This window comes from Drosophila subobscura, chromosome U (assembly GCF_008121235.1).
Source record: "Drosophila subobscura isolate 14011-0131.10 chromosome U, UCBerk_Dsub_1.0, whole genome shotgun sequence".
NCBI classification, from domain to species: Eukaryota; Metazoa; Arthropoda; class Insecta; order Diptera; family Drosophilidae; genus Drosophila; species Drosophila subobscura.
This window is the reverse complement of record NC_048534.1, coordinates 8,107,131-8,123,390: the sequence shown is the minus strand read 5'-3', so window position 1 is coordinate 8,123,390 and position 16,260 is coordinate 8,107,131. Positions and strand designations below refer to the sequence as shown.

General features: G+C 48.9%; 4 protein-coding genes across 8 annotated transcripts; 3 read left to right on the top strand and 1 right to left on the bottom strand.

Moving 5' to 3' along the window:
• The first annotated feature begins 160 nt into the window (after nucleotides 1-160).
• LOC117901297 (peroxisomal acyl-coenzyme A oxidase 3) lies at nucleotides 161-7,855 on the top strand. Of its 2 annotated transcripts, none has more exons than XM_034811991.1 (6): nucleotides 161-511; nucleotides 5,268-5,410; nucleotides 5,472-6,395; nucleotides 6,458-6,583; nucleotides 6,649-6,994; nucleotides 7,056-7,855. In XM_034811991.1, exons 2-6 carry the CDS (start codon nucleotides 5,276-5,278, stop codon nucleotides 7,610-7,612), a joined length of 2,088 nt encoding a protein of 695 aa, XP_034667882.1. In that variant the 5' UTR covers nucleotides 161-511; nucleotides 5,268-5,275; the 3' UTR covers nucleotides 7,613-7,855. The 2 variants fall into 2 exon arrangements, with proteins under 2 accessions (XP_034667882.1, XP_034667884.1); XM_034811993.1 differs by having other exon boundaries at nucleotides 5,265-5,410.
• LOC117901301 lies at nucleotides 2,723-4,441 on the bottom strand. Its single transcript, XM_034812006.1, has 3 exons — nucleotides 3,607-4,441; nucleotides 3,362-3,557; nucleotides 2,723-3,300 (listed from the first exon to the last, which is right to left on the bottom strand). Exons 1-3 carry the CDS (start codon nucleotides 4,388-4,390, stop codon nucleotides 2,814-2,816), a joined length of 1,467 nt encoding a protein of 488 aa, XP_034667897.1. The 5' UTR covers nucleotides 4,391-4,441; the 3' UTR covers nucleotides 2,723-2,813.
• Nucleotides 7,856-8,956: 1,101 nt separating the features above from the next.
• LOC117901305 (glycine-rich protein DOT1) lies at nucleotides 8,957-11,609 on the top strand. Of its 3 annotated transcripts, none has more exons than XM_034812013.1 (6): nucleotides 8,957-9,107; nucleotides 10,356-10,443; nucleotides 10,500-10,779; nucleotides 10,874-10,948; nucleotides 11,039-11,258; nucleotides 11,320-11,609. In XM_034812013.1, the coding sequence occupies exons 2-6, from the start codon at nucleotides 10,383-10,385 to the stop codon at nucleotides 11,500-11,502; spliced, it is 819 nt and encodes a 272-aa protein (XP_034667904.1). In that variant the 5' UTR covers nucleotides 8,957-9,107; nucleotides 10,356-10,382; the 3' UTR covers nucleotides 11,503-11,609. The 3 variants fall into 3 exon arrangements, with proteins under 3 accessions (XP_034667904.1, XP_034667905.1, XP_034667906.1); XM_034812014.1 differs by having other exon boundaries at nucleotides 8,958-9,107; nucleotides 10,351-10,443; XM_034812015.1 differs by lacking the exon at nucleotides 10,874-10,948 and having other exon boundaries at nucleotides 8,958-9,107.
• A 1,598-nt stretch (nucleotides 11,610-13,207) lies between these two features.
• LOC117901299 (fibroin heavy chain) lies at nucleotides 13,208-15,543 on the top strand. 2 transcript variants are annotated; one of them, XM_034812003.1, is made up of 5 exons: nucleotides 13,208-13,325; nucleotides 13,518-13,530; nucleotides 13,618-13,644; nucleotides 13,794-15,237; nucleotides 15,300-15,543. In XM_034812003.1, the coding sequence occupies exons 1-5, from the start codon at nucleotides 13,277-13,279 to the stop codon at nucleotides 15,450-15,452; spliced, it is 1,686 nt and encodes a 561-aa protein (XP_034667894.1). In that variant the 5' UTR covers nucleotides 13,208-13,276; the 3' UTR covers nucleotides 15,453-15,543. The 2 variants fall into 2 exon arrangements, with proteins under 2 accessions (XP_034667894.1, XP_034667895.1); XM_034812004.1 differs by lacking the exon at nucleotides 13,618-13,644.
• The last annotated feature ends 717 nt before the right edge of the window (nucleotides 15,544-16,260 follow it).

Here is a 16,260-nt window from a genome sequence, read left to right as displayed (position 1 = left end):
ACTCGATGCCGGCCGGTTTATTTGCCGCCTCGCTCTCACACCAGCCACTTGACATTGGGGCCGAAAGAAGCGTGGTTGCCCCACGAGCATGTGTGCGTGAGGTGCGCGCCCCTATAAAACGCTGTAGCTGTAGGGTTTCCAGCACGTCCGTTTGTTATGAATCAGCAGTCATTCGGAAAGAATCCATCGGTCCGGGTCGGTTGCCAGTTGTGAGTTGTGAGTTGTGCCAGTTGCCAGTTTCCAGCGTCGCTCGTCATCCGTCGGTCGTGTTTTGTGCCTTTTATTAATTCCGCGTGGGCGTGGGCGTGTGCTCAGTGCTGTGTGCTCGTACGAACGTGCATACTCAACGACGAAACGTTTGTTTAATTAGCTGCCAGCCAGCCAGTTAACCCAGTGTGTAGTGAGCTCAGCTGGTGCCGGGAATTTCCATTCCGAGTAGTGGAAAACTCCATCGAATAATAGCAGGCAGCCAGCATCAAAAGCGACTCCAGCAGAAGAAGAAGCGCTACAGGTTGGTGTTGGTGTATGCTTGTGTTGGTGTGTTCTGTACTCCGCAGGCCTACAAAAGTAAACACACAGATGGACACATACACATCTTTACGATTATAGAGAAAATCTACCTCTCAGCCTCTCTCTGTCTCTTGCTCTCTCGGAAAAGGCGTTTCGTTTGCTACCTGGTTGCTGTTTTCGCAGTGTGATGTAACAGGAGTAGTAACGGGAACAGAATTTCGGGTCCTTAACTAAACAAGTCATCGTCTTCATGATATCACTACACGCCTGGCATGGCCTGGCCAAGCCCTGAATTATTGCTGGACAATAACAATGGGGAGCAGCAACGGTAATTGGATGTATTGTGGTTCCAATTGAGTGTCCCCTCCCTCCTACTCCAACCATTTATGTATGTGTCTGTGTGAGAGAGTGATGATTGTGTGCTAATTTGTCAGTGTGTGGTGTGTAAATAAAAGTGAAATTAGCGGTGCAGTTGTCATTGTCGACAGTGGGACGATAAATTGCATTATAATTCATTTAATTTAATGTCCCATCACAGTTATTCGGTGCTGCTGCTGGTTCGGGTTTGGGACCCGCCCCCCAATTACCGGGGGAAACGAGTAAAAATAAGTTTTCAGTTATTTTCATGCCCAAGGTTAATGGACACTCCCCACTCCAACACCCCCATCAGGTTGGGTCACGCAACAGTTTCGCTCCCTTGAGTGGGACAGTGGGAAGGGTACAACATTTTGTTCATTATTTTACATGCAATCTCCACCTGGCGCTGGCACTCCACATGCCAGAGTTTGTCACGTAAGCCAGCAGCCAGCAGTCTGCGGTTGGTCGCTCGCTCAGAGCTGCTGCTGCTGCCCAACGACCAACCTCTTCCGTTGCTTATCAGTTATTTTCGGGCAGTTTCTGCAGATGTTTGCAGACTCTGCTCTTTGCTCTGCTCTTCTGATCAGGCTCCAGTTATTTTTTATGACTCTGTTTGCTTGTTTGCCTCTCTGCTGTACCCACTTGAGACCCGAAGCCGTGCGCGTACCCACCCCTATCTGGTTGTTTCTATTTCGGTTTCAATTACAAAATCCATCTTGAGTTTCGAGTGAATTGCTTCCGCCGTGACTCCGCATGGCATCGGGTGCAGGCAAACAACAATCGAATCGAGCGACTCGTGCTCGTACCTAAGATTGCGAATGGCTTGGGCTCTCGAGTACATATCTGAGATTGCGAATAGCGTCGTAAACATTCGCAAAAACCCATAAAACCCAAACGACTTGTGGATGGTTAGTTGGTTAGGCCCGAACCTAGACCAATGTGTTGTTATCACGCCCGTGGCCGTTGCCGAACTTCGAGTGCGAGTGCGAGTGCGAGTCACCAGCGTGACATATCTGCTAATTAATAGCATCATAATTGCCATAATTATTGCTAATAGATCGCTAAATCGATTTGCCAATGGAAAGCGCTGCCAGACCGTTATGTGTGAGCAGCGTGATACCCGTGATCCAAGCTAATGCTTTTTCGGTATCTAAGTTTAAGTACATTCATTTACTTATCACTTCCGATTTATCACGCACCTTTCGACTTTTAGTCGCAAAGGCCCCCTGCAAACTGAGATCATTGGCTATATTTTTGCACACTTTTTCTGGGCAACTTATCTCATGCTTCTTATCACACTATTTGGCCCGATTCTTGGAAAAAGCGTATCTTGAATGAAGCAAATCAAAGTCCTTCCTTACAAACCGCACTTGGAGATTGTTACAGCTGAGATTAAGTGGCGCGCAACAGTCCACCAGTCCACCAGTACCCCCCGTTCCTCTAATCAAATTTGAGATATGTTTGCTCTAATTAGTTCAATAGTTTCGGTACCTCTATCGATTTTTCCCGCTTTTATGTTAGCGACCAGCGACCTGCGCCCGAGTATCGGCAGTGCAAATCTTATCTGGCCTTGACCCTTAAACAGGGCATTATGGTTAAAGATAGTATATATTTGTATTTATCCTGATCCAAAGTTCGAACTATAATTTGGAGCACGCAGTTGCATGATCGTTACCCACTTATAGTTACCGCTTAAAGAGTCCAAAGTACGTAATCTATTTGTGTGTTTTACCGAATGAAAATATGGGGAAATAGTGGATGCAATCATCGCCCCTATTAACTTCGATACATTCAACATTTACGACCCCAGTTTGGGAACCCCAAACCCATTTTTTGGCCAGACATCGAATGAATGAATGATTGCCAAAACACTTTAATCTTTGCAATTAGCAAATAAACAATAACAAATAGAATTTTCATGTCATGTCAGGGAAGTCGCAGAAGTCTCACAAATCGCCCTCCTCCAGCTTGAAGACCTGGCGATCCATGTCCGTGTAGCAGCCTTCGCTGGCCGGGTCCTCCCTTTCCTCATCGAGCAGGCAGTAAATGTCGTCGGTCTCCTGCTTGATGACCTCATCGCCGAGCTTCTTCCAGAAGGGGCGGCAGCGGTTCTTCCACTGGCGCAGATTGAAGAAGGCGCAGTATCGCGTCGTGGAGGACTTCAGCATGGCCATATACAGGGGCGTGATCTCATCGGCCATCAGCTTGGCCAGCAAATAGTTTGTCGTCTTCAGGCTGTGATCGTCGTTGAAGTCCACGTAGATGCGCTTGGCCTGCTCGTAGCACTTGGCAATGCTCGTCTTTTGTGTATCCTTGGCGAATATTTTGCCCAGATGTAGCAGAATCTCGGCCTCCGTGTCCTTGTGGGAGTACAAGCGCGAGAGACGTAGAGCTTTCTTGTAGCTGGAAATGGCTTTATCGGGGTTCGCAAGGCTGCAAGAAAAGGTCAAAGATGAGCCAAGGGAACCCCAAAGGTACCCCACTTCGTACTCACATCTCGGCGCACTGTCCGTGGAAGAGATAATACTTGATGTTCAGCTTGACGAACTTGTAGTCTGTGCAGGCTATGATTTGGGGTCTGATCTGCTCCAGGCACTGCTGTGCGGCGTTGTAGTTGCCGCTCTCCATCAGAAAGTAGGCACGCTCCAGGAAGGTGTCACAGAAGATGTCCAAATTCTTCTCCCTGCCAACTAAAAGGGAATGGAATGGGTTCATGGATAAGCTCGAACCCAAACTCACTTTCCGCAATGAGAACTGTGGCCCTGCGTGCTATGTCAATCGCCTCCTGCGGCTGCTGGCGCACAATCTGCTTGCCGTGAATGAGCAGCTGGCGGGCGAGATCCTGCGCCACCAGCTCGTGCAGCGTCTGGCTGCCGGCGCGCATGTCAGGCTGGGCGGTCCACACGTGGCCACGCACCAAGCTCATGGCAATCTGGAAGTAGCTGATGGCATAGGAGCGCTGTCCCAGGCGCACCAGGTACATGGCGTAGGTGTAGTAGATGCGGGCAACCATTTCGGCGGCATCCCGCTCCTGGCCTTCGATGTTGCGGCACAGCCCCACAATGTGCTCCAGCACAGAGGTCAGGGCGTAGCTGTACTTCTCTCGATGTGGCTCCAGCAGCACCATCGTCTGGTAGAACAGCGAAAAGCAGTCCTTCAAGCCCTTCAGCTTGTGCCGGCGCACTGCCAGCTCGGCCTGCTTCAGATTTTCAATCACGGCGTACAGCAGCGGGCGATCGTCGGTGATTCGCTCCCGAATGTTGAGGCTGTCGTAGAGGCTCTGCTCCTTGCCGGCCAGACAGCGCAGGAATTCCGGCAACATGTGACATCCGGCGCAGCGCAGCTCCTCCTCGAGTGCCTCAAAGACCGGGCCCTTAACGCGTCGCGCCTCCTCGTAGCTCAGTGGAGTGATGCTCTTGCGTATCAGCTCCCGATCGAAGGTGACATCGCGAAAGGCGCGATGCGGAAATTTCGATTTGATTTGTCGCGAAAGGCGCATCATTTCCTTGTGTCGTTGCGCCATGATGACACTCGAATTAAGTAACAATTAAACTGTTTGTCAGGCTATTCCTGTTTAAGCTCTGATCTGTTATTTGATTGTTTTATAAAAGGTAAACAGATTATTACGATATAAATATAACGTTCGCAGGTATCGAGCTAGAGCTGCTCAGGCGTTGCCACATCCACAAAAAAAATACACTGCTTTCATTTAATAAATGGATGGCGGATTTGTTAGAGTAATTCCTTGAATCATTGCAAGTAAATCTTCACCCTGAATTTCACGCCCAGCTTTTCTGCCGCAACTTTACGCTTGCACCCAAAAACCTGCAACGAATTTGAGTCGGCTGTTATCGACAGCTCGATATGCGCATTCAAAAGTATCGAATATACCATGACTGTCTGACACAAGCTGGCTGCCATGAAACGAGTAGCAAATGTGTTCGCGCCCAAACTTTATTTCAAATATTACTACAATTTTGCAAATTCGGTCTTCGTAGCTCAAAAATGAATGAGTTTCAATTGAAATTAATTTGCGTGTGCTGCTAAAATAATAGAGGAATGCAATTTGCATCAACAGAATGCAGAATGCAGAATGCCAATAATCGAAGAAAAATTGACTCAAATGCAGTCGAAAAAGGGCTCATGAAATTGTTTGCAAAACTGCAGAGAAACTGAACTCTTGAGGTTGCGGGCTTACTATGGCTTCGAACAACTGGCACGCTGGCAGATAATGTCCAACTGGAGTGCTTCCACTTGCGGGCGGGTTGATAGACAGACGGCGTTGGGTAATTGAAGCCACTCGTGGGCGAGATTGGACTTGGGCGCACTTGGCCGGCGAACGCGCAACTGTCGACAGTTCATAACTCAGAAATCTAACCAATTTCGCTTGCTTTTAGCAGAACACAGAATGGCCAACGAGGACACGAGCTTCATACCCGATCTGCCAACTGGCGGACCACTCTCGGTGTACCGCAAGCGGGCAAACTTTGACTGGAAGCGACTGCGTTTGATCTTCGAGAAGGAGCAGGGACTGCGCATCAAGGTGAGTGTTAGTCGCTGACTAAGCCACAGACTAACTAACATTTCCCCCCTCTGAAATGCAGTACAAGGTGTGGAAGCGCTTGGAGAGCGATCCCCTCTTCGCACATGCCTCGCGCACGCTGCCGATGGACGAGCAGAAGCGGCTGTGCGCCATGCAGGTGAATCGCATGAAGCAGCTGGATCTGGTGCCCAAGGAGATCGAGAGCTTGAGCTTCTCCGCCAAGACCAAGTATTTGATGTACATAAACGAGGCGCTGGCCAGCTACTCGCCCAGTCTCTCGGTGAAGATCGCTCTGGGCGTGGGGCTGTTCAACAATGCCATTCGGGCGCTGGGCACGGAGAAGCATCACAAGTACATTGAGGCTGCGTGGAATCGTGAGATAATCACGTGCCTGGCCATCACAGAGCTCTCGCATGGCAGCAACACCAAGAGCATACGCACCACGGCCACCTACGATCCGAGCACACAGGAATTTGTGATCAATACGCCAGACTTCGAGGCGGCCAAGTGTTGGGTGGGCAACCTCGGCAAGACGGCCACGGTGGCCATGACCTTTGCCAATCTGTACACGGCCGATGGGCAGAGCCACGGCCTGCATGGCTTCCTCATCCCAGTGCGCGATCCCAAGACGTTGCTCTCCTATCCGGGCGTCCTTGTCGGGGACATTGGCGAGAAGTGCGGCCTGAACGGCATCGACAATGGCTTTGTGGTCTTCAGCAACTATCGCATTCCACGCGACAATCTGCTCAATCGCACGGGCAACGTCACGCCCGAGGGCGTCTACGAGAGCGTCTTCGCAGAGCCGGGCAAGGCTCTGGGCGCTGCTCTGGAGAGCTTCTCCGCTGGCCGCATTGGCATCATGCAGGAGTCGGCCAATACCCTGTGCAGTGCCGCCGTCATTGCCGTCCGCTATGCTGCGGTACGCAAACAGTTTGGCCCGGAGCGTCAGGGCGCAGAGATGGCCATCGTGGAGTATCAGTTGCACGTGAGTTGGCCTCGGAGGAGTATCCTTGCAGCCATCTATAATCCGTTTCCAATATCCAATAGCAATATCGCATCTTTCCCTATCTGGCTGCCGCCTGTGTGCAGAAGATCGCTGTCGAGGAGCTGACCAGCACGTATCTGGAGATCATAGCACGCTCCCAGGCGGACTCCAATGGCTTCGATATACTGGTGAGTGCACCCCCCAAATGCTCCTCTAAATATCTCTGCTAACACTCATCTGTTTGCCTTTGCAGACCCAAAACGCCGCGGAGATTCATGCGCTGATTTCGGCCTCCAAGCCGCGCATCACTTGGGCCGCCCGGGATGCCATTCAGGAGGCGCGCGAGGCTTGCGGTGGTCACGGCTACTTGGCGGCTGCCAAGCTGGGTCAAATGCGCACCGATCACGATCCGCTGTGCACCTACGAGGGCGACAACAATGTGCTGGGCCAGCAGGCGTCCAACTGGCTGCTGCGTCAGTGGGCGGCCAAGGAGCCGGAGACGCCCATTGGCAGCGTGCGTTTCCTGGAGCGAAGGGAGCAGCTCTTGGGCCTGCGCTACGCTCAACTTGTGGCACAGAGTCCCCTTTCCAGCTGGGAATGTGAGTGGAAGTTCCCCTAGTCTCCCTCTGCGCTGACTAATCTCTCTCTTTTGCTTTACAGTCGCGCTCAGCTGCTATGAGTGGCTGCTCTGCCACCTGATGGCGCACACCACGGCTCATATCGAAGGTGAACTGGCGGCTGGCGGAAGCAAGTTTGATGCCCGAAACAACTCGCAGGTGGCCGGCGCCCGTCAGCTGTCCCTAGCCTATGCAGAGTACTTTGCCCTGTTCCGTTATGTCGAGCATGTGCGTCGCCTCCAGGTGGAGCCTGCGTACGGCAAGGTGTTGCGCCTGCTCTACGACGTGTACGCCATGTCGCTGCTGGAGAAGCACATGACCACCTTCTATGTGGGTGGATTTGCCGACGGCAAGGACTTTGCTGCAGCCGTGCGCCAACTCCTGCTGGATAGCTGTCTGCAGCTGAAGGACGTCGCTGTGAGCGTCGCCGATGCCATTGCCCCACCCGACTTTGCCCTCAACTCGGTGATTGCCCGAGCCGATGGCCTGCTCTATGAGAATCTGCAAAACGAATTTATGACCAACGAGGGCGCCTTCCAGCGCTCCTCTTGGTGGCGCGACGTCATCATACCACAGCCCCAGGAGAAGTCCAAGCTCTGAAGAGTCCAAGAGGAAGGGGGTGAAGGTGGAAGGTAAAGACAAGTGCCTGATGATCGTCGCTGGTCGCTGGTGGCGTTCCTAATACCCATCCTAGAGTAGATCCTAGTTATTGTTGTTGCCAGATAATTTGTGGCAATTTGCATTTGCATTCATCATACACTATGCCGTACATTCAAGTATTTTAAGATCAAATCTGTTACTACCCTACGATTCAGCATGTTAAATAATAAACATTAAATGATATCCCCCAATAGAGAAGGGGGAGAAAGAACTGACTGTGTCCCCAATTGGATAATCACGAAACTGTAAAGTAGACAAACTCCCTGCTAAATCACGTAGATATGTGCATGTATGTATGTATGTATGTGCATAGGAAAGGCTCTGCCGCGGCGCTGCCGCTCACGTGCCAATGCAATGCTGCCTTTGCATGCTGTCTTCGTACGCAAACGCAAAAACGTCGCGTGAATGTGTGCGTGCGGAGCCCTGCATCAAAGACTACGCAAAACAAAGATAATTGCATGAGGGGCTAGCACTTCAGTTCTCTTTTAGGCTATCCTTCGTCACTGAAATGCTAGTCGGCTGCGACAATGCGTCGGCCAGCGCTGAAGTCTTTGGCGCGGCACAGTGGGAACTCAGCCGAAAATAAGTGGGAAGAGTCGAAAAGCTTTATAGGCGCTTTGAATATAATGAAAAACGCATCTGTTAGAGCATTGTACAGAACTTTAAAATTTCGAATTTCACTCAAAGTAGAAAATGGTTTCAGTGTGCAAAGACTCTAAGAACTCTCATTTAATTATACTTTAGAAAGCTTACATTTCCCATTGTGCAACGGTGCTAAGGATCGAGAGTTGAAACTTTTTCATGCGCAGCTTCGTCCGAGACGAAGCATGGGCGAAAAGAGAATTGCGACCCCACGCGCTCTGTATGCGGTGCGTAACGGTGCACCCAAATTGCAGGGAGATTCGCACTAAATCAGGTGCTTGGGCATCATGGAATACTCCGCGATTCAAGTAGGTACAATAAAGTAGATGATTTAGAAAAACTTGACCAGCTCTTGGCTGTGTTTGGCCAATCTACTGCCCAATAAACAAAGAACAAAGCCATATAAAATGCTAAAAGCTTTTGCCAAACGTAACCCTTTCGATCGAAAAGAAGCAGCAAACAGACGAAACTATTTTTGTTTTTGTTTTTGCATTCTAATTAGTCAGTCATCGACGTGAAGTTTACTCTCTCACATTGATTCTCTCAAGCGTAGGAGAAACCGAACGACAGTATCATATCATCGTCGTCGTCGTCATCAGCACTCAGCCACAGGTGTCAGCCCGGTTATAAGAGGACCAGCCTGATCTACGATCCGGCTCAGACGTTCCACAGTTGCGGCACAGTGAAGAAGCGCTAGAGAGAGCGGCCGAGAGAATCTGCCATCGAAATCCAAAAACTGAACCCGACAAAAAAACTGGTCAAGAACCGAATCACTGAATAAACACATCATTAAGTGAGTCGAGGCGGAACGTTGGGCTGTGTCGCTGTTCGTAGTGTTTCGGGACTCAGCTGTCGAGCTCTCCCAGCGATCTCCACAATTATATTATTGTTGGTTTTGCCAATTTGTGGCGCAGTTTTTGTTTTGTATTTGAGTTCAGAGTGTCGATTCTGTATGTATGTGGTGTGGTGTTGGGAGCTTTATCAGCAATGCGATTCAAATGATGCTCCCAATCAGAACATTTCGCTGAACATCAATGTCATGGCATTGTAAAGGCCAAAGTAACAGAATGTGTTGTCGTGTTCTCTTCTAAAGTGCGACTCGACTGCCGAGTGCCGACTGCTGAGTGCCGTTCCTTTGTTTTTGTGCCGTGCCGTGCCGGGGGAGCACCACAAAAAGTTGTGCAAAAAAAGTTGTTAATTACAATTCAAATGCGGCACTTAATGTCCAAAAATTGAAATTAGAAAAAACCAAATTATAAATCATCTGACACGACCGGTTGTGGCTTAGTCCAAAAAGTCCAACAAAAGTCATTCAATTAGAACAGAAAACACTTCAAGTAGCACGAAACGAAAGAAATCCCCGCTCCCACGACAGCTCTGCTGTAAAAAAACCAACAATAAAAACATAAACAAATTGGAATATAAATGACAAACAGAAAAGGAAAAAAAAAAACAAAGAGATCTTCTTGCTGCTTCTAAACGTTGAACAAAAATTATTGAGAACCGGTTCGGTGCGGTCCTCAATAATATATGTACAATAGTCATATGGAGATCCATTAATTTACATTTTGGGGATTTCCGTTTTCAATTTGGGGTGGTCTCTCTCTCTCTGTCTCTCTTTCCCCCCAAAGCACAGAATTGTTTGTGATTTTTGCGAAATCATTATTGGAAAATCGTGTAAGGGCAATTAAACGGGCTTTGGCTGCCTGCACAATTTATGAAATGTTGGTAATTGTTAATTATTGGTTTCATAGACAGACTCCGGTTGTGTGGGATGGCAGGGGATGTACCGTGGAGGGTTAGAGTGGAAGGGCCGCTAATGATAATGAGTGAGAAAGTAGCGAAAAACAATACCCAGATGAGCTTCTCCGCTTACACAAGCTTCCGCTTGGATCAATGACAGATTTGCGTATCCAAACATCACATTAAAAATATATCCATATGCATCCCATCTGAGAGTGTAAACCTGTTCGTTTTACACTAATTAATGAACCAGTTTTCATCATCACTCTACCCTTTTGTTTGTCTTCCTTTAGCACAGCTCAGAGCCCAATGCGATTGAAGTAGAATGTGGAAATATTTGCTGATTTGTGTGGTGATGAGTGCCCTCGACGAGGAATCTTCAGCGGGTAAGTACAGTCAGAGTACCAGCAAAATCTTTCAACTAAAACTTCCTGCATTCCAGCTGGCCAGCAGCCTAGAAGGCGTCGCGGTTATGCCGGCGGCTATGCTGGCGGCTTTGCCAGCAGCGGCGGAGGAGCCGGCGGCTACACGGGCAGCTACAACAGTGGAGGAGGCGGCGTGGGCCACAGCAGCTATGTGGGCACGGGCGGCGGTGGCGGCGGAGGCTACTACGACTACGATGACTATGATGGCAACTCGCCCAACTTTGGCATCATCGATCCGTATCTGTTCCATCAGCAGCTGACGAACCACATTCTGGCGCAGAACTACGCGAACCAACAGTGAGCACGGCGAGGGGGTTGAGCCTCGATTTTTGGGTAGTCTTTAGTGAGGGATAAGGGGTAAACCTAACCGCTTGTTCATCTGTTTTTGTAGAGCTATAACGGGTCTGGCCACGGCTGGCAATGCTTTTGCATCTGCGGATGCCTCTCTAGTCGACGACGACGACACGTAATTACTTCCAGCTAACTTCTAACACACAACTAACACACCCAAACAGGAGCTCTGCGAATACTAATCCTTTGGGTCTATACTTTACAGTCGCATCCAGCAGCAGATTGCCGCACAGCAGGCCTACCACGACAATCTGGTGCGTCAGAACCGCTACAGGGGAGGCTCGGGATCGGGATCGGGTTCGGGTTCGGGTTCGTCCAGCGGCTCCTACAACTCCCATCGCTATGCACCCAGCTATGCCGCCGCCTCGGGCTCCATTGGACCCAATGGCTACCGCCAGACGGCCTACATCAGTCCTGCTAATGCGGTGAGTGACCTTTACTGAGCCTTTACTATATCCTTGCCTGATTGAGCTCCTTCTTCCACAGGCCTCGCCCAACATTGTGAATCGTTTCGGTGGCGGTTCATCCTCGGGTGGTGGTGGTGGCGGCTACAAAGGCGTCTCCGTCTCCTCCTACAGCCACAGCAATGGCGATGGCACCAGTCGTCGCGGTGCTCAGACCACTGTCAATGACAATGGTAAGGTCACCTCGTACTCGACGCACTCTTAAAGAGATTCAAATGGATTCCACATCGATTTCCCTTTCGTTTCATTTGTACGACAGAAAAAATAAATATTATTTTGTGTATTTTATTTTATAATAAATACGAGTAAATATTCGCGGACTTTCTCATCTGGTGGGGCTTTCCAGTATGGAGCTTTCTTTTTATTAGAAAGTTTACCTCGCTTTCAGCAGGCATGGCACACCCATTAGACATAACACATCGAAATTTAATTCCAAAATGAAATGCAAATCTTTTGATAACCTTGATTTTGATTCTGCTGAGTCTAATGTACAATGCTTTACACCTACGAGTAGTCCAGTTGTCGTATTTGTTGCTCTGTATATAAAATAATATTTGAGTGTGTTCTTTGTATTGCTGTGATTATATTTTATGTAGATGATTTCAAGGGTACTTTAGGTATTTTGGTGCTTTGATTTATGGAACAATAAAAAGAATCTGGAACCCATGTTAGCTCTGTAGGCAGTTTTCTATCTGCACATCCCTAAGAACTATTATTTGCATTAAATTCTCATTATTAAATTATCCTCAAGCCAAGTGCGTCGAACAGGTATTCTTTTAGTCGAAATGCCCAATCAAAACTCTCTTGCTGGATTCTGTTTTACTTTATGTTTTTTTACGGTTGAGTGGACCTTATCAGCGGTGACAGGAAATGATCTAATACCTAGGGGGCAATATTCGAAACAATATAAAAGAACAAAACGACGTACAAAATGTTTGGCAGAATTATTTAGGGTCTTGGGAAAACGCACAATTTCTCTACCGCTTTGGATTGCAAACAAAAAATTATTTATTGGTTCCATAAAATTATGAAACTCTTAAATTTTATACCAAAGCTCGTAATCTGCATCGCTGTGTCAGAAATTCTTGTTCCCACTGAAGTCACAAAGTTTTATTGAGATTTTTGTTTCTCAATAAGACTTTGTGACTTAAATGGGAACAATAATTATGTACTCAGCGATTTGGATTGGACCCGTCTTTTCACCGTCAAATCAAGAACATATTCTTCATCTGAATTCTTCTATATGTTATGCATATTCATATAATTTCCTGGGATCGTAGATGCTCCCTTCTCAGCCTTTGTCCAGCACTTTTAGAGCGCCATCCAATCAGATGGAATTGATTGTTATCTCATCGAATGCGCCGCCGGAAGTCATAAAACAGTATCCAAGTTTGTTTACAAAACAATAAACTAAAGCCGCAATCGGAATCGCTGAGAACGAAGTGTTGTACTTCCTCAAAACTAGGCTCAAGGTTGCCTATGTGTTTCTTTACCTTACTCTCAATTTTCTAAGTTCAAGCTCAGCTAATTGCAATCAGCTTGGACACACATGTACATATAGACACTCAATGATCTGAACAATTATACATGGCAACCATATACTAGGAGTATGCTGGAGGCCGATCGAGGTTCTGCGAAACCCAACAAAAAATGTAAAGTAAATCCATAAATATATACAGGGGGATGATGTCGCAATTAACTTTCATCATTTGAGCTTTCTGCACCAATTGCGAGCTCCGTTTGGAGGTATATAGTAAACATTATCAGTGGCGCGGCATCCTCTCTAGGTCAAGAATCAATCGGTTCAAGTCTGAGTCGGTATATGGATGGATGGATTTGATGTTGTCGCTTATCAGCGATCGGCGCTGTGTCTTCCACGTCTGGGCTTTAAAGCGCGATTCCATTCGCTCGATTCATTAGTACAATTTCAAGCATCGAGCATCGAACGTTTTCCGCACCAAAATTACATTTCCCTCAACATGAACAAGCTGCTTATATTGGCGCTGTGCCTGGGCGTGGCTACTGCAGGTAGAACATTTTGAAATATAATCAAGCAAAGTGATATTCTGATCCTGTGAATGTGGCGCTGCCTCTGTCGTCATCGCGTATTTTTCACTGAATGAACTACGAAACTTGTGTAACATTTACACGTGGCGATAAGGCAGCTTTTTACATAATGTTTTGATCAAACAACTAATGAGATTTTCCATCTCTTTACAGATTTCCAGGGCAGGTAAGTTTCAGGGGGTGTCATTTTCGACCGAGTTTTCGACTTACGATCTCTCTTTCATTCTGCAACGATGACGTGTCGTGTGGGTAGACTCAAGCGGGATGACTTTCACAGTCGGTAAGTGCCGTGTAGCAAATGTTGATGAAAAATATTTAAAGTTTTCCCCATTGGCAAGCAACATGGTACTTCAAAATTCAAAACCCAATTCGAGTTCCCTTCCCACTCTTCTGCCTGCTCTAATTTTGACTTTTCTGCACCTGCCGTAGCCACTACACTGCCCACCAGCAAGCCATCGAGACAGCACGCAAGAATGCGGGCTATGGCTCCAGTGGATCGGCCAGTTTTGGAGCCGGCGTTGGTGGCGATGCCAGCAGTCTGGGCAACCTGGAAAGCTCCTACGATTCCGTTGGTGCCGTAGATGCCGCCGGCCAGGGCAGTGCCAGTGAGTCTTTTGGAGCTGGCTCAAACTTTGGCCTCGAATCTGGCTTTGGCTCCCAGAATGCCGCTTCCTTTGGCTCCCAGAATGCTGCTTCGTACGGTGCCCAGAATGCTGCCCAGTTCGGTGCCCAGAATGCCGCTTCCTTTGCCGCCCAGAACGCTGCCCAGTTTGGCTCTTCGTTTGCCAGCAATGCCGCCTTCAAGACCAGCCACTCGTCCAACTTTGGAGCCGCTGCCGCCCACAATGTGGGCAGCAATGTGGAGTTCGCCGACAACTCGAATGCCGGCGCTGAGGTCAACTTTGGCGCTGCCAACACCTTGAACTCGGAGTCGCAGCTCGTGAATGGAGTTCATCAACAGACGGTCCAGACGGCGCCCGTGAGGAGCGGCGCTAATGTCGAGTACGTTCGCCATGAGCAGATTGTGTCCCAGGCACCCAGGCAGATTGTCTACTCCGCTCCCTCCGGCGGCAGCGAGAAGTACGTGCACCTGGTGGAGCGCGTTGTCGAGCAGCCGGCACCAGTGCAGATCGTCGCGGCGCCAACCAGCACTCAGCACTTCTACCAGCGCAAGGTCACCACCACGGCATCGGCTCCCCAGATTCAGGTGCAGCAGCCATCCAGCCGTTTGAGCTATGGCTCCAACTTTGGCTCCAACACAGCCTTCAACACAAACTTTGGCAGCTCCTTCGGCCACTCGGCAGGCCTCAATGTCCAGCAAGCGGGCAGCTCGCAGCTGCATCAGCTGATTAACCAGGCCCATCAGACAGCCAGACAGCAGGCAGCATCCGGCACGGTGAGCAGTGGCTCCGGACTGTCCACGGCCGGCGGCTACAACAGTGGCCTGAGTGCCAACCAAGTTGCGGCGACGCAGACGGGCAGTGGCTATGGAGCCAACGCAGGTTTCGGCTCCAACTCCGCATTCAACTCGAATTCCGGCTTTGGCTTCAACTCTGCCAGCTCCTTGAACTCCGCCAGCTCCCTGAACTCTGCCAGCTCCTTGAACTCTGCCAGCGCCTTGAATGCGGGCAGCAGCGGATCTCTGCTGAGCGGCTCTCTTCTGAGCGGCTCTCTGCTGGGCGGCACGCAGGGCTCTCTCCTGGGTGGTCAGAGCAACTTTGGTGTCTCCGGTGGTCTTGCCAGCGGACAGCAGCAGCAGCAGCAGCAGGCATCTGGCGCAGGTAACTTTGGAGCCAGCGGTGCCGGTGCCGGTGCCGGCGGCTACCAGACCAAGCAATGGGAGAAGCAGTCCAAGTGGTCCTCCCAATCTGAGGTGAGTTGTGCTCTACGGGAGAGTTGAACAAATTTCTATTCAATGAGTTTCTGTCTCCACAGTTCGACTCGGATGGTCATGTGAAGAACTACAAGGATCTGGCCACTGGCGAGAGCGAGAACTATAACGTTAATGGAAAGCAATTTGGCTACAACGCGGCCACCGCCTCCGTCGATGACAACGGCAAGGTCAGCACCTACAGTGTCCACTCCTAAGCAGCAAATGAGCTTTCGAGCTCTGCAACAGAGCTCTGAGATTTTGCGAATGTGTGAATCTATGAAGAAATGATTAAATATTTAAACATTTGAAACTTTATTATGGGGAACGTGGGGATAGACCGAGGGGCACTCGGATGGTCATCTGCTGCCTGCTGGTTTTAGTTGCACAGACAAAACAAATATTCCATTTTTCAAAATTATTAAAAAGAAATGCCAGACAATTGCTTGGTTCTAAGCGTTGGAAACAGCGGGAGAGCGGTTGCAGCAACAGCACAGAAAGTTTCGTGAGCGAGAGAAAAATAACAGTTATTCACGTTTGGGTGATGGGGAGAAGTGATAGAACAGCAAAAGCCATGACGAGAGAGCGGGTTAACTCTAATGAGAGGCAATCTGAAGGCACAACAAACCCGGCGCATAAAATAAACAGATAAACTATGTTATTACACCATTTATAGACGTGCACTTGCGGTTAAGGATAGATTTTATTATTATGGGCTAAAAAAATACTTTTGATTGATTTTGATTTGTCGCTTATGGAGTATTTTTATCCTGCTACGTTAAAAAAGCTAAAAAAATGAGTCAGTTCACACTTCTTGACGCCAGCTACCTGCGTAGCTACCTACATACGTATGTAGCTCCACTCCACTCAGTAGCGGCAACAGTGGTCGCCAGCAGTTAGAGCGATCCAATTAATGCACTCACACATATATATGTATGTATGTACATATGTACATATGCTCATGTACCAAAGCCAAGTGGAGAGCGGCAGTCTGTACCAGCAGTCTTTCTTCTCTCTAGCTCTGGG